Source organism: Anas acuta, chromosome 7 (genome assembly GCF_963932015.1).
Source record: "Anas acuta chromosome 7, bAnaAcu1.1, whole genome shotgun sequence".
NCBI lineage: Eukaryota > Metazoa > Chordata > Aves > Anseriformes > Anatidae > Anas > Anas acuta.
In genome coordinates, this window is record NC_088985.1 from 27,795,106 (window position 1) to 27,814,900 (window position 19,795).

Sequence of the window (19,795 nt, forward strand, 5' to 3'; positions counted from 1 at the left end):
CTTCTCTCAAAGTATTTTACTCTAAGTTAGAGTTTTTCTAGACAAAAGAAAACTTACTCCCACACACACACTAGCAGTGAAGATGAGGAACTGAATATGTACTGACAGTGACATACTCGAGTCACTTTTGAGTATCATATTCAGTATACCCCGTTTTTTCCATCTCTGTGTAACAGCAGCAGCTTCTGTACTTGCCTTCATCCTGCTCGTTTGCTGTGCCCATGCCACACTTATGTACGTCCACTTTGTCAAATATATCCAGCAGATTTTAAACACTTTATTTAATAAAAGTTAAACATACAAAACTGAAATTAACACACTTTGTATTCATAAAAATCACCTTCTCCCATTATAGGGAAAACTTTTTTCTATGTATGGATTCTAAACTACCAGTTGTAGAGTTTAGCTTGAGTTGTGACTCAGGTAACTGATGGACAGTTCCACCAATCAGTGCATCAACAATTGCTGACGTGACCTGATCTAGGTAACAAATTACAAAATGAGCTACATTAACATAATATACAGGGAAATAATGGTCAGGGTTAATGGACAAGACACACCCTTTAATTAATTAATGGGGAAACGGCTGATGTACTCTTGTCCATTAACTCAGCCCTAGATTTTACAAAAATAATATCTACATTGTATACAGGGCTACCCATTAACTTCTTTAACCACATTACGGATTCAGAGATGGCACCACTACCGTAAGTGAGAGACAAATAACAGAGGAAAGCAAATCACATAAGATACAAAAAAAAGCAAGAGCTTTTACACGTGGTTTCCTGAATAAAATTGAAGGGGCTCAGCAGCACTGTAATACAGCTGAAGTTACAATGAACACTAGGGCCAGTCAGTTATTTACGGACAGAAACTTGAGACTAACCTTCACTCACTCACAACTACGAGGGATCTAGGCACTCATACCTGCTATGCTTCAGTTCTACTCTTCTAGATGGAGGCAGCCCAGACACAAGGTGTTGCTGTGTGTTCAAGGTCTGTGACCATCGAACCTTTTAGTTTCTAAGAACTACGGGAGGGGAGGTGATGATTCATTTCCAAAGCACAACCATCTAGAGTTCTCTCACCTCTAATCCCTGGGGCACGCTTTAAGTACAGTTCCATTCTTGAAACTGCAGTCTAAACACCTTTTCCTATGGTTTTCTGGTTACATTTCAGTAACTTCCTGTTACAATTTGATGAGTATTTAAAAAAAAAAAAGATCTCCTCTACTTAACTTTCAGTACAGGAAATTTAGGCTGGAATTAAAGTCAGATTTATTGTTTCTAGCACATGAATAGTACTCAGTAATAAAGAATATATCGGCCCTGTTCTGCCCTCAGTCACAGCTGTACAAATCGATCCTCACTGGATTTGTAAGGGAGTAATTCAGAACTTCCTTAGCAATTCCACGTGACTTAAAAGCTACGATGGAGCCTGGCTCTCTCTACAGCGCTGCAGCAGCTCTGTAATGCTGGGCTCGTCAGTGAGCCCAGCAGACAGCACTGTGACTACAGAAATGAGGGAGGCTGTTACGGTGCCATTTTTATACCACCACTTTTCTGAAGGACAGGAAAAAAAAAGAAAAGAAAACTTTACCACCACTATGAATGGAGGATTCTGGAGATCAAACTTCCAGAGAACTACTGCTTTCTGTGTAACAGGTTGCAGCAGTGCATGAAAGCATTCACCTGCAGAACGTATTTTAATGCAGCTACAAAAAAGTTCAATGATTAGGGGAAATCAAATCGATAGTTGGAAATTTAAGGCTTGTATCAGCTGAAGCCAAAGTGATGGTGACAAAATGGACTACTTTCTATGTGCCAACAAATAATTTACTTTTAGAAAAATATAATGGTAAAAAGATAAGTGTAAAGCCCTGCAGAGATGAAGTTCCACCTTTTTCCCCTGTTACTGAGGCATCAAATGCCTGACATTATATTTAGAGGTATCTTGATACTGTGTCATAGGTTTGTCTGCAATTCCACATGTTCCAACTCCAACCTTGCCGGTTACGCTCTCTGGAGAAGCAAAAATACTCCTCTTCACCTGCAAATGAAACAGAAAACACCCTTTCTGAATAATGTCTGACTTGCTTCTAAAAATGAAGTATTATCATTTGAAGTCTTTCAGAATCCTCAACTCCTTACTCTAGAGGCAAGCATGCTTTCAAAAGGTTGGCTCATCTGTGGCACATTGTAAGCAGATGAGACAACAGCTGGGAGCTTCCTGGCTGGCATGTACTGGACGTGATTTTTGCACTTTGTTGGCCTGTGTCAGACCAACAACAAATACAAGTTACCTTCCTCACAAGATAATCTGTGTTAATTGCTCACAAGGGAGACTGAAGCATTATGTCCAGCTCTTCCTGGTCCAGCAATGATAAAAACAAAGTAAAGCTTTAAGATGCTAACTTTTTTTGCAGCATGCTTACTAGCCCATGGCAGTTATTTAGTGCTGTGCCTGGCACATCATAAAGACAAGAAGAAGTCGGGCTTGGTGGTTTAGACAGGCCTCAGAAGCTTAACTCCAACAAACGGTGCCTTGCAACTGAGGGCGGTTACCCAGTTCTCCAAGGTAAGTGCAAAACCAGGCTTTGAAAAGGCTTTGAAAGTATATAAAATACTGAACTGCACACTTGGAAATGCCACAGGTGAAATTAACTTTAAAAAACACTGCCACCTCTCCCCCCAGTTACGCACAGAATTCTATAGCCTGTCACTATTCGCATACAGACAAAGTGTGAACAAACCTGGCCTTTTTTGTTTTTAGAATATGCTCTGTTGTTGAACTGTTGCCACTTGACTTTCTGGTCCTCTCGTTCCTGTTCAAGTTCTTTAATTCTCTGAGCTTTTTTCAAAGCTTTTTTCTTTTTATACTCGCGTTGCTGGGCTATCATCTCTTTTCTAAGAAAGGGAAAAAAATACATAAATATATAAATGTTTGTGCCTTTTGCTTGGTATTTATAGAGTATCCTGTAAGAAACTACAACCTCTGTAAGAGAGGCATATAAACAATAGTTTTTCCGTAAGTAAATGACGTAAACCATGTACATATTCTCTACTACATAAGGGGAGGGAGGAAATATATATATATTTTTAAAAATCAATCTTTCCATGCTTAAGCATTGCATTGCTCCTTCGTGTATTTTGGATAAATTTGTACTTATAATTAAAGCTCCTCTCCCCAGTGATGGGGTCAACATAGCTATCCCAGCAAAGGGATAGGGGCAGGAGCACAAGTCCTTTGTACTGGTAAGTGCACTCAGTTGTGTGCCATGTTACATATCTGAGAGCAGCCTGTTGTGGAGCTGGGCTGAAAACTGCAGGCTCTCTGCTAGCAACCAAAAAGTACCACCTTTATTTAGTCTAACACTAAGATATTTGGTATTTTGCAATAAATAGCATGATCTGAGCACAACAGAGTCTAACATTATCTTACCAGGATACATAACACATACAATACAAGCCACAAGCATCTGGCAAACATTATATGCCAGACTGATTTACAATCCTTCATCGCAAATATGTGAAGATACCAAAGACAAAAATTCTAAGAGATTCTATTTCATCAGCCAATTTTCATAGCTGTGAGGGTGAAAAAAAAAAAAAAACACAAAAACAAATAGCTTCCAGACCTGTGCCTGTATTACTTACTTGGACATAGGTTTGTTGCCACTGTCCTCTTTTGCTTTTCTTCCCTCTTCCACAGGCTTGAGGTTGAACAGCGGTGTAACTTCAGCATTGCCATATCCAGCAAAAGTGACTGCAGCTGTTCCATTCTCCTCATCTATTTCTTCAATCTCAGCTTCATAACACCTGTAAAGATATCATGGCTGTAAGCATGTGAGTAAAGGTTTAATACTCAGCCCTTCAACACCTACATTGTCAGCCAGCTAATGGCATTAAGTAAAAAACTTGCAAATATCAGCCTTCCTTCTCAGGGACAATACCCAAATCAAACCAAGGGATCATGCTCTTAAGGTCAAAAGGGCACAAGTACAAGGACTGGGCTCAGTTGTATTTGACCTTTGGCAGGGAGAAGCAATGGTCTCACAGTTAGCAAGACTAATGATTAATGTGTGGGCAACCTAATCAGAAATTCTGATTTTGTTTCTAGTTGTTGCTAGTGGCAGGTCATGGGACTGGAAAAAGCCCCAGCAAGATCCAGAACCCAGCTTTCAGGGAATTCACTGGGAAGTTTCAGGAACTGTCAGCTCATGGCAGCAAAGGTTTGGTTCCAGTCTCCTCCATATAAAAAAGAATAAAAAAAAAACAAACTCAGGCATTCAAAATATTTTCTCTTCAATATTTACAACATTCTAAGTTTTCTTAATTGAAATTGCAATCTTGAAATTTTAACAGAAGTCAGTCCATTCTGAATTTATGCATATGAACTGTATTAGTCGATCAAATTGACCTTATGATGGGAAAGAGGGGAGAAAGCATGATGTGTTTCCAAGAACATTAAAACAAATTGAGTCTGGATTCAGAGCAAAAGGATACCTCCAAGACAAACTGAGGAATGAAATGAGGTGTTTTATAGACAGTATTCCAGTTTATATCTACTAAATGAGTCTGTATAATTTTAGTGGGCCAACTCCTTAAGCTGAGCTAAATGTTAATGCCTTGCACCATACAGGGAAACCCAAACTGCCTAAAGTAAGAGGACAGTCGTACAAATGACGTCCAATACTGACATGCTGAGCTGCCCAAACACCTGTTGCTTCAGTGGACACTCCAGCACATTCTTCCCTGAGCTCTGATCTAACCCAGTATCAGAGCAAGTAGAGTGCCCCAGTGGTGACCAAACACACACAGTGTAACATTATCTTTTAAAATCCTTAAAGTAAAGGCATTATAATTATTAAAAAAAATCTGTGACAGAGAACTGTTAATCGTTAGGTTTGATTTCTACCTGATGTATTAACAGTTACACCAAAATGTGTGGTTAATACAAACATTAAAAAACCACATTCCTAATTATAGAATGTTTATTTTAAAAATTAAGAAGTCAGAATGAACTAATTTGGTTCCCAGAACTTCAAAGGCTAATGCAGTGGAGACTACATTCCAAAGGTCAATTAATACATTACATAGCCAGTTATTTCATAGCCAAAAAATATTTCCAGTTAAAAATTAATTTCCCATTATTGACACAAATTGAGATACAACAAGCATTTTTCTTGATAGTGATCAGTTATTATGATAATATTAATATAACATTATTTAATATGACTTTTATGAAATGCTGCCCTAAGATTAATCCCTGGAAGTCTGCCATTTATTACCTTAACAAATGGTAATTTACCAAAGGTGCTCTGCTTTTACAAGGTTAGTGACAAACAGGGCATTTCTAGAAAATGACCCCACAGCTCTTTTCTTTTTATATAATATACTGACCTTTAATAAGGGGAGTACGACGATAGCTAACATTGTATTTCCTTCCTAGTTTCTTTTTGCTTTTTAGTTGCTCTGGGGCAGTACAAGCTGAATGAAAGTCTCTTACCATTGAACTATTTCACGTAACGGTTAGAGAAGTTTTCTACACTTACTGTCCATCTTCACTCCATATTGCCATACATCTGTCCCCAACCTTCCAGGAGTGGCTGGGCAGAGCAGAAGCAGAACTGTCAGAACTTGCAAGAGTTTCTGAAGGTTGTGTCGAAAGGAGATCTTTGGTTAATTCTATGACTTCCTATAAAAGAAAAAAATAAGACACAGAATAATATCTTAAAATTCTTACCATGATTTTTTTTTACCCCAAGCTTGCAGCTCTGTTTTTCTGAAGTTACTGAGATAAACTCATAGCTGATGTAGTTGAACAAGGAGGGGTGCTTTTTTTTTTTTTTTAAATAATTTAACTAAATTCACTTATTGCCAATGTAGATAAGAAGATCCATGGTCCTCCCTGTTAAGTTCCCCATGCCTTCCACAAAATTTCCAAAAAGTTGCCCTTTCTATTTTTATAGGATTTATTTCTAGGGGAATTGCGTATCCATAGGCATAAAGACACAGCTAGACAGCCTCAAGGCGAAGTAAAATGAAGACAAATCAGTGGTGTGGCTCTTTGTACAGGTGGCTGCATGGGATGTTGGTTACTGCCCAAAAAGCACATGAGTGGCAGAGCAAGTAATCAGCAGGCCAGTGCTCTAAGACAGCCAGAAAGTCAGGTATGTAACGCTTCTGTTCTCTATCTAGCCAGCAGTTACTTCCATCTCTTCTGTGCTGGGACTCGCTGACTTTTATAGGAAGTAACCTATAAACAGACAACTGCTGCAAGTATAATGCAACATCTCTAAGTTTGAATGAACTGAAAAGTGCTTCCTCAAATACCTGCATTTTCTAAACTGACGTGCTCAGTGCCAGTGTCTTCCAAGACTGTCACTCAGTAAAGCCCTCTCTTTTCTAGAAAGCATTCAGCTGCATTCTTAGGAAATTGATTTCCTTAAGTAACTTTAATTTAAACATTCACTTTTCTGCAAATCCATGACCTCAAGATTTCAGGCCAGGACTTCCCCTGCTAATCCAGCGAGGCAAGTAACAAGAGGAAAAGGCTTTGAAGTACTTAAATTTCTCCATTTCCTTTAAATATTATTCATTCACAGACAGGAGCACGCTACCCTCCTCAACTTCCTGCCCATATTAGGTTCTTAGTCACCAAGATCAGTACCACTGATTTTGTCTAGAATTTAAAATAAAAGACTTAGGAGCCAGCACCTAAAACATTAAAACTTCTTGTGTAACACCAGGCAACTCTGCAGTTCACAAAAAAAAAAACCCTTCAGTTCTTAAGAGTATCTCAGTATGAGCCACTGTCACCCTCCTAATTAGCAGGAAATATTTAATTTAAAGGAGTTACAAATAACATTCAGCTGAGGCTCTGTGAAGCCTGAATGTTCCTCACAGCTTCACATCCCACTGCAGCTGTGGGCTTAAAAAGACCAGCTCAGGTAATAAACAAGAAAACCAAAAAGCTTTCATTTGGTATCCACAAACACAGTGCTAAGCACAAGACAGAGCTATCTCGTGAGTTGCAATGCAATTTCTAACACAGTCTCTAAGGGAACAGTTTATTCAAAGAAAGTTTCTTGACAGCAGAGACTCCTGCAGCAGCTTATCAAGTAGAACAACTCAGCTGAACAACAGGGCCTGCTGCCATGGCCCCGTGACACAAAGTGTGACCTGCAGGAACGCTAGTTAAGAGCTTCTCAGGATTTCTCCTCACCACCTGGTCTCTATAACCCAGAGAGATCTTGATACTCTAGCACGCAACACCCTGTGAATGCTGTCCCTAACTGCAGGAGATGACAGCTGCCGTCAATTCCTCTGCATGCAAAGGGTGAAGTGTGGTCCTTGGCTGCACGGACAGCACCCTAAGAAGTGCTTCAGTGAAACAAAAGGTAAATTGCTAAGTTTCTTGCAATATTTGTTTTAATTTTGTTACTCAGGAATAAGCCAAGTATACAAAACACTGTAGCACATCCCTATTTATGATGTAAAAAGATGTTTCAATTACACAGTAACATTTTTGTTGAACATAGAAAAGCTACTTAGGTTGAATGCCTTAGTGCCCTGACTATTTCTACAATTGTTTGGGTGATATATTAGGGCTGCAAAACATTGTCAGTCATTGGCAAGGTGGAACATATAGATAGCAAACCTTTTGGGGATGAAAGCGTAAACATCCTCCCCATTCTGTGCAGAAAAATTTTATAAAATGTTTGCAAGTTGTCCTTTCACATCAACGATCTCTGTACATCAAAGCCAAGGTCGTGTTGGTATCGGAAATATCATCCCATAAGGGTTTTGCTGCACATTTTAAAAATATAAAAATATACACATGCTTTTAACAGCGTACAACGAAGGACATTACGATGATCTATAAAGTGTCCTGCGGGCACAAAGCCTTCACAATTTAAAAGGAACTCTAAAGGTTGCTGATTTGAGGCACTCCTTGTGTTCTGGCTGAAGGTTTGTGTTATTGCTGTTATTTCCATCAGGAATAGCAACTACTGAATTTCGTACTGCACAGCTGTATGTATTTTAAAACTTGAGAGCTAGAGCAACACACAACAGAAACGAGGCAGCATCTTGCACTCTTATGTGAGGTTTCAGCAGTACTGCTGCTCACTCACATGCCGATGTCTCTTTAGACACACAAGAATTTAAAGACCACTTATCAGTTTAACATTATGTGGTGGTTTTCCTGTCACTGAACAGCAGCCTAAGGACCAGTGTTTTTGACCTCTCTGGAATGCAGCATGGGCAAACATTTAAAAAACTACAGGGGGCAAATTAAGGGCGTTTTTTTCCTTTCACAATGGATCCTTAGATGTGTAAGAAAAACTGAAATACTCTGAAGTTTGCATCACTGCAAATGCAGGCAATGAAGGAACAGATTCTGGATCGATGATTTGACAACTCCAAGCTAAGTGGAAAGGCATCGTGTTGAGCCCACCCATTAGGATTCAGCATAGTAAAAGTTACAAGAAGTAACGGTGCCCGTTAACAAATGCATAATTTCATCTGAGGAATTATATGCCTCTCAAGCTTAAATTTTTCCATTTCTTTAATTTACTGTTACTACTGTTACTGTATAATTTACTATTATATACCACCCCCACAAAAAAGTGAGTAGTTATGTCTATTTTTTCTAATAATTTTTATTAAAAAAAGCAAAGCTAGCAGTGACAGCGCTGGTATACCTTTCACTATTCCCTAGCTGGGGTTTCCAGCAAAAAAAAAAGTTTGCCATGTAAAACAGTGCGTGTTCTTGGGCAACGTGCAGCACAGACTGTAACTAGGTCAAACTTTGTTGGTGCTCCCCCCCCACCTAACGCTACAATTAGGTGAAATTATCGGAAAAACGAAGCAGTGAGGTGACGGGGAACGCATTTTACCCGCGGCACCGCCCCCCCCCCGCCCCGGGCCAGCCGGTGCCGCCGCCCTCACCTGCAAGTCCTTCTTCAGCTTCAGCAGGTCCTCGTTCTCCGCGTTCCCCGACAGCGCGGCCTCCACCTGCTGCAGCTGCGCCTTGTAGCTGGCCAGCTGCTTGGCCAGGTCCTCCGACATCTGCGGGGCAGGCGCCCAACGGGGGAGGAACCAACGTTAGCCACACGGCCCGGCCGCGACCCACCGGGGGCCGCTCCCGGCCCCAGCACCCCCGGGGCCTCCCCGCGAGGCCCAGGCCCAGGCCCTGCCCCCCCCCCCCTCACCTCGCCGTGCCGGGGGGGCCGAGGCCGCCGCCGCCGCCTCCGCGTCCGAGTGCCGGGCCGGAACCGGAAGCGGAAGTGGAACCGCGCGGAGAACGGAGCTCGCGGGAGCTCCCCCGCCAATCACGTGCGGGCGCTGCGCGGCGCTGATTGGCGGAGCGCGCCCGGAGGGCTAGGTCACGTGGCGGGGGAGGGTGAGCGGTGCCGCGCGAGGGAAGGAGAAGGAAGGGGAGGGGTGGGGGGAGCGCAGGTGGCGGGGGTGCGCATGCGCAGAGCGGCGGCCGCCATTTCGGGGCCGCCATGGCCGCTGCGTGTGGGGCTGAGCCGTGCTCCGCGCCCCCCTGTTTGTCCCTAATAAACGCTGCTTTGTTCTGATTGTGTGTGTGCTGTGGTTATTGGCGTGAGGCTCCGTGCTATATAGTCTGAGGAGGGGCTCCCGGTGTTAGGGGCTGCGGGTGTTTGGTGTGGGGCAGGGGGGGCTCAGGGCAGGGAGGGGGGCTGGGGTCGGGCTCTGCTCACGGGTAACTGGTGATAGAACCAGAGGGAATGGCCTCGAGTGGTGCCAGGGGAGGTTCAGGTTGTAAATGTGGCAGTTTCTGCTCAGAAAGAGCAGCCAGGCACTGGGACAGGTTGCCCAGGGAGGTGGTGGGGTCACCGTCCCTGGGGTGCTCAGGGAGAGGCTGGATGTGGTGCTTGGGGTCGTGACCGGGCAATCCTAAAGGTCTTCTCCAACCCTAATGGTTCTGTGTTTGGTCCTATGCCAAGGGAGGGAAGGGGAAAGGAAAAATTAGCAGACCGCTCAAGCCCAGAGCAGGCTGAAAAAAGGCATTCCCGGCAGAAGTGTGATGTGACCAACGTGACGTCGAGCCCATGAGCCACTCAAATTAAGCAGATGCCCAAAGTGTTTTTAATATCACCAGGATTGGTGTCTCCAGCAAACATCCTGTCCCACGCGGCGGGCAGCGTGCAGTGCTTCGCAGGAAAATGACTTGGGCTGCGTTTGGGTTTGTTTATGTACAAGGGGGAAATGCATCTACCGTACTCTGAAGTGCCGAATTTATGTCCTCAGAGGATATCCTCGTGGAGGGTGAACCAGCCTTCTGCCTAGTCTTGGCATAAGGTTTGATAATTGAAATACAGAAGTTACTGGATGCTGTTCACGGACTGATTAATGGGACTGTGTTTACAAGCAGCAACAAAGATACTAACTAGCACCTTTTCAGTACTTTTATTAACCTGGAAATAGATACAAAAGCATTTTCTGATACAACTTTGTGAACAAATCAGTGACTGTTGAAAACAAACCTGCAAATTTGTTCATTCAAAGCAATCTTAATGACTGTGAGCATGGCTGTGAGTTAAAATGCACATTGTTGCACGTAACGCTAGCTTTGCCTCCTGGAACAAGAAGTCCAGTGTGTATCTGTGGAAATGAAGTGACAGAGAAGGACCGAGGAGGCGTGTGGGTGTCCAGATCCCTCCAAAGGCAATGTTGTAGCAAAGGAAGAAAATGTTTGTGCTCGCCTGAGCAAAAGTAAGGAGGTTATTTTAATTTTATAGGTTTTGTTGAGAATTAATACTGCAATAATATATATGGTTCTAGAGTCTGGAGTTCTGTGTGATCTGCAGACTTCTAAAAGGGTCCATCAAGCTGCTGAGTAGCTAGAGAAAATGCCTTTCTCTCAGTGAAAGGTTGAAATACCCAACCTGTTTATCTGCTAAAGGAAAATTGGGAATGACTTGATTACAACATGTAAATAATCTGAAGGGAAAACAATATGGACTACTTGAAATGTAAAAGCATAGAGAAGTCCAGTTGACTGAAAGCTAACGGTGCACTGAAGAATTTTAGAAAATTCAATAGATGAAGATGAATAACTTTTTTTGGAAATAACTACAAAGGCAAAGAAGACGCAATTTTTTTTTTCTCTTGGTTTCTTCAAATCAGGGTAAGGCCTTTTTAGAAGGCCTTACAGAAGACATCACATGATATCATTCAAGCGCATGCTACTTCATATAGTAAAACACTCGAAACCACTTATCTTTAACTCCTATAAATTGGAAATTCTCATTAACTGCATCCTTAAAAATGGATTTATCTTCATTTTTTTTTTCTATGCTTGACAAAACATCTTTTATACTACATTGAGGAGAAACAATCTAAGCCGGACCTCTTGCTACTTGAAATGATGCTATCAAATTGTAAAGATTTGTTGGTTCTGTATATGTGAGGAGATCAAAGCAAGTTCAGGTATGGTTCTGCCATATCTGGATGTTTCTAACTTCAGCCAGTATTTGCATCTTATACGTGGGCAGTGGAGGAGCTACCAGGAGGACTCTCTGTCTTCATAATCCCTTTTTATGAGCTGTGAATTCATTGTCATTTGGTATTGCAGGGTATTCACAGAACTGAGCAATATTAATTTACAGAGTGCAGTTGTACCACAGTTAGATTGTTATTACAAAGCAACCGATGCTCTTACAGGAAGGAATTTGAGCATTGCATCTTATCATCTATGATGCGTAGAATTTCCGTGCAGTTTATTGCCAAATTAAGACAAGTGAACTTAAGACCATCCTTCAGCACAAACGCCATCCAATTTTTTTCCCTAACTTCGTAAGAGGAAGAAAAGGCGCCTGGATTAGTCTTTCCCCAAGCTTAATGGGGTTAATGGTGACTTAATGCTGAACCTTTCAGCTCTCCTGAAGGTGTCCGAGGGCTGGTGCAGTGCTCTGGGACCCCTGGCCCTGCTTTGGGCTCCAAGGCAAGCCAGGAGGTGTGCCTGCCTTGTCCAGCAGGTGGTGGTGCTGCTGCACGGACACCTGCATCGCCAGCACACTTATCCAGGCAGGCAGGAAACATTTCTTTTGTAGGACCGAAGTTAAGCTTCTTTTCCACCGTCTGCTGCGTTATTTTTACAGTTAGAGCTATCAGCAACAGATATCTGAGGCTATTTTTGAAGAGATCTGGGACTAGCCAGTCTTGTGAATCGTGTATATGTGTTATATTATAGAAATACACCATGATCTGCACCATTCTGCACACCTTCATGTTAAATCCTGATACATTTAACTGTGGGATGGGAGGGGAGCGAGCTGAGTGCTCAGCAGCAAGTAACACAGCCGATAACTGTACCCAAAGCTAGTGCCCTCGTTTGCAGCTTCATCTGTGTGGACAGATTGTTTTGCTCAGCACAGCGACCCAGTCACTAGCAAAAATTTGGCTTTTGCAAACAAAGCAGTCTGTGCTAGTCGCTGAAGCTGAACTGCAATCCAAATCTAGGCCAAAATGGAGACACCAGACATTTTGGGGGGTTTTCTGGTGGGCTGCCAGCCTGGCAGGCCTTGCCCTGTCAGTAGGGCAGCGTGTCAGGCCTCAGAGTCATTGGTACATTCATTTGGATCAAACCATCAGGGAAATATCTATCAATACTTTAATTAAGAGAGTTGTTTTCCTGAAGAAATATCTTTTTCTTTTAGTTGACCTGTGCCTCTAAGCAAAGTTTGTCGTTTCTTTAAATGGTTCATTATCACAGCTATCTGATAAGTTTGTCCATAGATATAATTATGTGTTGTTTGCTGTGATGAGCCGTTGTTTTTGTTACTCCTGGAAAATTTGTTTCTTTGGGCTGATTTTTTTCTTCACTGGCTGTTTGGTTCTGGCAGGACGTTTGAAATCTTCAGCAGCTTCCATTTATAAAATCAAGTTCTAGAAAAGATGCTGTTTGACCAGGCATGTGCTTAAAATATGCAGGTGCTTCTGTCACTGGGAGGTTTTAAAGTATGGCCTTGAAACTTCATGGGGAAGTTCTTTTTGCTTTAAGGATGTATTTTCTGCTGTTCCACTCTCCTGAAATTTAGCCTAATTATTAGTTTTTGAAATACCCGTTCTTACAGGAGTTTGGGAAGTTAAATAAGTGAGCAGGTTCTTGAACACAGCCCCAGTAGCTCACGATGGGGGTTGTGGTGCTACGCAGAGAAATTGGGAGCTCAAACACGTTCTGTGCCCTAAATGATTCCAGTCATTATGCTCCATCAGGGAGAAAGGCACAGTGACTCAGTCTGAGGAGGAGAAGTGAATCAGAACTGGACGAGGATTAAGAGACAGGGTGAGACATCATGGAGATAAGAGGAACGGGTCAGAACTGGGATGAAGGGACAAAGCCTGCGTCCATTAGGACATCGTCTGCCTCAGCAGAGTCAAGGCAGCCTGAGGTGCTGGTTCCTCTCAGGGTGCTGGGAAGCCTGCTGCTGAGGCTGCCTGTGCCCAGATGAGAGCAGTAAATATGAGATGAGAGGGTTTGGAAAGCAGAGACTGAGGGATGGAGCAGCAGGCAGAGGCACCTGGGAGGCCTGGCAGAGCCTGAAGCAGCGAAAGTTGCTGCCTTGAGCTCCTCTGCTGCAGCCCTGAAGGGAGCTGCCCACACCTTTGGCTGCAGTCTTCAATTACAGCATCAAATGCCTTCATCCTCTTCCTCTTAACCTCTCTCCCATTCAGAACACGGGGTTTACAGTAATCAAGGAAGGGTAGTTAACACAAACATTTAAAAAGGTGTTGTTTTTGCAGGTCCTGCATCTCTTTTCCCTGAATTCTGAAGGAAAGTGAGCTGAAAGAAGGGAAAGTGAGCTTTGTGAGAGGGCGGCCGAGTGCTGCTACAAAGATCTGGATTTAGTTACCCCTGTAGGAGCGTCTACACAGCATGAATGAGCAAGCAGCAATGTGTGGCAAGTAGAAAGCTCAGTGCGTAAACTTAGAGTTTTTTTGCAATTTGTAAACAAATTGCACCACGGGTCTGGAAACTGACCGAAGCAGCTCTGATTCAGCCAGAGGTAATGTTGCTGCCACTGGGGCATGGCAAGCTTGCTTTTAGGATCTGTGTCATACATTCCTAGGCTCTGAAAAATCCTTGCATCCTGACCCGCAACAGCTCCCACTCGCGATCAGTGTCGGGTAAGACACGTGGGTAGTTGTTTGGGGGTGGTCAAAAATAGAAACAAGGAATTTGAGGCAGGATAATTTATTTATAACAAGAGTAGTGTTTATTTGCTGCTTCTTCTGAAGTTAATGAGATCAGAACTTTAATTAGTCCCTCAGACACCTTTGGTTCTTGGTATCTCTGCTGCTCTGCCCTCCTGTATATAATAAGGCTGCCTTGTGTTATGGAAATTAGTACTTAAAAAATGCTGAGACACAGTCCCAATGAGTATCAAGGGAAAGCCAACAAGGAAATGAAGAGTTCTCTTTTTAAAACAGATTTTGAGGGGTCCTTGGCAAAGACTTCATCTGAAGAGAAAAGGTGGAAGTGTTTTAAGTTACTCTGGTGAGTTCTGCTGACATTGCAGCAGATTGGGAACATCTAGCATCAGAACAGAATTAGGGTCTGTTCAAGTCTACTTTGCCATGACATGTTTTACTTCTGTCCTGTGAACCTAGAGGTTGCCCACAGTTAACATTTCTAGCAACGGACTGTGGTAAGGTTATTTTTGCTCTTTCCTCTGTACGTGAACCCTGGGAAACACTCGCTGTGCTGTAGTAGCTGCAGAGTTCACATGCAGCCATGTGCCTTCTGCACCAACATAAACAACATGCACAGCCTGCATAGAATCCAAAATATGCACATCCCTCTTCCAAAGTCTCCCATCCGTCATTTTCCTGCCAGACTTTGAGACACATTCTCATGAAGTGAGAGAATTTCTGGAGCGTGCATATAGCGGTGAGATATGGCAGCCACCCATCCTGCTGCGTGAACGAACTTGTGAAATGTTCCCTTCTACATATCATGTTAGTCACAACTTGAGCAGCGAGACTGCTTTCATGTGGCTTCGCATCCTGTTCTTGGTGATCAGTGTTGTCTCGTGTCTTACACCTGGCACAGCGCTGAGGGAAACTGAAAGTCCTACAGATGTTTCCTCTGAAAATGAAACTGAAATTTCTCTTGCCGTAATCGTCTCGCACGTCATTGCAGCTGTCTCCAAATGAAGTCAGTTTGGATGCCTGGCAAGCAAATGGCACTATTTATAGGCTAATAATAGAGCAAAGATACATCAGATGGACACTTAGACTTCTTTTCTCAATGTTCTTATTTGTAAGTCACTTGAAGGAGACGAGGATGTGGTTGCTACTGGCTGGTATTTCTCTAAATGATAAATTTCATGTAAAACTACTTTGATATCCATCTTAATATAATGGGGAAACCAAGATGACTTGTTACCAGGAGTATCCAAAGATGTAGGAGATCTGGAAGCCTTACTAATTTTTTTTTTTTGATTTCACAAAGGTATCAACACCATGTCTGGGCTCTGGGATAATTGTTATTCACTGTGTATTGACTAAAAACCTATGGGAGCTTTTTGTTTGGTTGCTTTAAAAAAAATAGTCAAGGTTTTAGCAATTTTATTTGACTTAAGTGCTATAAACATCCTTTTGTTACAAAGCTTCAGGGCCGTCAGAGGATTTGCAGCTTGGCTTGGTACTTTATTGCCTCAGGGGTAGGTAATGGGTTCTGATTAGGGGGGGCATTTGTCCTGTTCTTGGTCAAGCACACTGGCATGAGTTGCTGAGAGGGTAAAATGTGCTGCTGGGTGGCACTGGACCCAGTGCTGTTACCAGGGGAGGGAGCTTAAAATGAAAAGCAACCAATGTCAGTGGGAACAAGATGAAGATAATTGTTGTCAATGACCATTATAACGGGCATTATCTAGAGTAATAATATTTCGTGTTATATTCTTGGGATTTCTTCCAAGGGAAATCATTTTGGGATTGACAGAGGGGATGATTGCATTCAGCAGTGGGCAAAGTGCTGTCTCTGATGCAAACATACTGCCACTGGAGAAAACCTAAGTTTATTTCTGCAAAGTTCCCTGCATCTCTGCTACCGCCTCAGCCTGCCGTGCTAATGGAGTAAGTCTCCTGGAAATGTAATTTGTAACGAATTCCTGGTTTGATATTGCTGCTGTATCTTTTACATTAAGCAACTGGGTATAAAATCACACTTACTATTCCGATGCAGCCTGCTTTTCTCAGAGTTTTTGGGTTTGCACCAGGTCAGAAATGTATTGAGCTTGGGCAGGACAGGTGCTGGCAAGAGCATGTGTAGGCTGACACCTGTGCCTGTGTTCGGCGGGGTGATCTGGTGTGTAGTTTTTAATTGCATCATGGGAAGACACAGTGATTTACAGCCTAAGGATGGACAGCTAATCAGCTAAAGTGCAGCTGAGAGCTGACTGAGCCTCCTGGATTTTAAGGCTCAGTGTGTTTTTATCTTTTTTGTTTTTAAAACACCAGCCTCAGAATCTCCTTGGGATTTGCCAGTCAAGCAAATAAACATGGAAAGCTAAATGTGGATCCAAACTGCCTGCGAGCAGTGCTGCTGCACAGATTTTAGCTAGAGCCCCAAAACAGTTTTGCATCTAACACTTTTTTATTTTTTTTTTTCTCTTTATGCCCTTCCTCCCCCACCTAATGAAACTATTCAGCTTGGAAATGTCGGAAGGCCGCATACCTGAAGCAGCACTGGGCTTGTTTGAACATCATTTTCTGGTATTAGTTTTATAGATCCAGATATGACTAATAAGGAAATTTCTTCATTTGGTGTCAGCGGATGACCAATCTGTACCAGGATGAGGAACAAAGCCGGTATGAGGAGGTCGTGTCGCCCAGGGAGCAACCCAATCCCCGGAGTGAGTCATGACAGTGATGTCTTAAGCCACAGGGAGAAAACATGGTAGCAGAACTCAAATGTACCTTTTTTTCCTTTTTTTTTTTTTTCCTTCTGCCTCTTTTCAGAGTTATTTCTAAGCAGACTTATTTCACTGACACTCGTGTGTTAGTATTTCTAGATATAGGACATTCACTTGGGCTCACCTTTTCCCTTTTACTGAAATAAAATGAAGAGAGCAACTACCTGGTAAATCGGAATGGCAAGCATAGGAAATACTCATTTGCATATATTTAGACGAGTTTTCATAATAAATTTCTTTTTTAGACACTTTGGGGATTCAAATATACATTACAGAGGCAGAGAAGGCAGAGGCTTTCGTGGTGTTGAATATTGTTTTTCTTCCAGAGTTTGGGTTTCCTTTGGAGCTAGAGAAGAGGCACAACACAGCAGAATTATCATAATAAAATCACTGCACATCCCCAAATCATATTGACTGCAGCAAATGCACCTCCTGCTCGGATATAGATGCGTGGACCAGGTCTACATCACAGATTTCCTTGCGGTAGAGTTGCTTTGTGCTGGGAGCATGGCTGTTTGCTCAGCACGCTCCCCCAGGACCACTGCAGAAAGCGCGAGGGCAGAATATTCGCAGCTGACAAATGCTTTTAGTGGCGTCTTCAATTAAGTCAGTAGATCTTTCCTAATTCCATTTCCTGCTGCACTAAAAACTACCCACCAGTAGATGATGGTGCGTTTCAAACCATGAAGCCATCTTAAAAAATTGAATCTGGCTAATATGTAAAACCAGTAACACAATCAGGGTTCAATAAAATATAGACATGGCTTCAGACTGATGTAAAACAAGAGTAAATTAGGCTGCAATACAATTTTAAGGCTAACCTTGGGGAAGCTGTTGTCAGGAGCTGTGGTGGAAATATTAGATCAGCTATGCTAATCCTTTTTGTTGGTGGTGGTTTGTTAGTGAAACCTCTTGGGAAATAATCTTTCTATATTTCTTTGGCGCTTCTGAACAGATCTGAACAGGGAAACACTATTGGTTTTGAACTTTGCAATCACTTGATAAGTCTCCGTGGACTATTCCTATCATCAGCTGTATTAATACTATGAGTGATGTTAGTATAGAGTGTTCAATAGGTATTGATCCACTTCTCTTTTGGAGCTGGTCAAGCTTTCAGATAGTGTATTTCCATCTGCATGGCATCAAAACACTCTGTGCGTCTAATAAGACCAGTTAAGAATCTTCTAAAGCAATTTGTTTGTAGGAGAAAGGAGGATAACTTTGTCATAAGTACATGTCGATACCCTTAACACAGAAACAGGAAGAGAGGAAGGAGAATATGGAATAATAGACGGAAGGAAATTAGGGGTGGTTTAGCCTACAGATGAGAGTTTGGGTCCTACTGCAGGAAGAAATGTAAAATCGAATCAATGTATAGCCCGTACCCCATGGAGGAACTAAACTGAGTGAATGCATGTTAACCTCACAAGAAAGGGAATAGTCTGTGGAGCTGTTTGTGTTCAGTGGGCTGTTTGTATTTGTCCTTGAAGCTGTGAGCAGAGAAAGCCAACACAGAGCAGCAAAGTGCCATCGTGCCGTCGTTTGTAGAATAAACTATCTTTGGCTAACCATGTTTTGTTTTGGTGTGAAAATTTGTTTAACAGATTGCAAGTTTATTGGGGGATGGTCCCTGTAATAACATGTTCTTTAAGTGCAGTTTTAAGTAATTTTTACTGTATGTTTTCTCTTTTCCTGTTTTGCTATGCAGATAGGCTTCCATCTGAGATAATTTCAACTGTGTCTGTAGTTCACTTGGTGGGAGACGAGTGTCCGAGATGTTCCTTGGGCAGACAGTGACCTGAGTGCTCTGAGAGAGCAGCATATGGGTAGCATAAGGCTGTGGGCCCCAGTGGAAGGGCATCCATGTCTAAACAGGGCCACATTCAAGGTTTTCGTAAAAGGTACGTGAAATATCTAAGATACGCTCCCTGGCGTTCATGTGGTCAGCCGGTGTAGGCAGTAACTGGCATCTCTCATGGGAGAGCTGGGTTTAGCCAGGTCAGATCTTCCAGGCAGAAGAGTTTTAGGGATTACACAGAGAGGGTAAATGAAAACATGGAGGCCTGAGGCATTGATACGGGTTTTATTTTGTTCAATCCTAGGAAAAGTTGCTTCCATTTCATCCTTATTCCACATTTGCAGAGAGGGAAGATCACAGGGCAGAGGGGAGCACGCGTACCTCCTGCAGCACCCTCGGACTCATCATCCAGAGCACAGAGTGAAAGGAGGGTGCTCGGTTGCTCATCTAAGTCGTTTAGTTTACCCATCACTGCCTAAAATAGCCTCAAGTCAGCGTGACGCATGCACTGCTCTGCCGTGGCCCACATAGCATATGTTGCTGTGCGAGCTGTGAGCCCTCTCTTCTTCTCCCCGCATCCAGCAGCCGTCGCCTTCCTCCTCGCTGCTGTCACGGCCTGACCCAGCCTCGTGGTCCCGCGGCACCAGCGGATGGAGCGCCTTGTGCCCTGGGCAGGGACACAGCCAGAAGGTCCTGAAGCACACAACTTCAGAGATTTTCCACTTAGAGAAAAAAAAAAAGAATATATACCAGGTAAATACACCGATGGAAATGCAACCTTGGGACACTTCTGTGATGTGACTAATCCTGCGCACGCTGTGACTCAGCTGCTGAAGCCTATTATCAGAAAAGGTCCCAGAGCTCCCAGTTATAAACCAATAAATAAAACAACTTGTTTTCCGTAACAAACGGAGTCGTTGAATCTGATTTTGTCATCTGTTCCTTACTCCTTCAAAAAACAAACCACCCAAGTGTTTATAACTGCGAGAGGGAACATCATTTATAGTAAACATTCCCTTTGCCTTAAATTCATTCCTCCTGGT

General features: G+C 42.8%; 1 protein-coding gene across 1 annotated transcript; it reads right to left on the reverse strand.

Moving 5' to 3' along the window:
• Nucleotides 1-257: 257 nt before the first annotated feature.
• On the reverse strand, nucleotides 258-9,374 carry SMNDC1 (survival motor neuron domain containing 1). The gene is made up of 6 exons (XM_068688502.1): nucleotides 9,218-9,374; nucleotides 8,955-9,074; nucleotides 5,555-5,697; nucleotides 3,657-3,818; nucleotides 2,753-2,906; nucleotides 258-2,049 (listed from the first exon to the last, which is right to left on the reverse strand). Exons 2-6 carry the CDS (start codon nucleotides 9,072-9,074, stop codon nucleotides 1,912-1,914), a joined length of 717 nt encoding a protein of 238 aa, XP_068544603.1. The 5' UTR covers nucleotides 9,218-9,374; the 3' UTR covers nucleotides 258-1,911.
• Nucleotides 9,375-19,795: the final 10,421 nt, after the last annotated feature.

Excerpts from the sequence above, each read along its gene's own strand:
- SMNDC1 (XM_068688502.1), bottom strand. The coding sequence starts at position 9,074 with ATGTCGGAGGACCTGGCCAAGCAGCTGGCCAGCTACAAGGCGCAGCTG. Across the intron at positions 5,698-8,954 it reads AGCTGAAGAAGGACTTGCAG|GAAGTCATAGAATTAACCAA; the intron begins GTGAGGGCGGCG and ends TTTCTTTTATAG. Across the intron at positions 2,907-3,656 it reads GGCAACAAACCTATGTCCAA|AAAAGAGATGATAGCCCAGC; the intron begins GTAAGTAATACA and ends TCCCTTTCTTAG.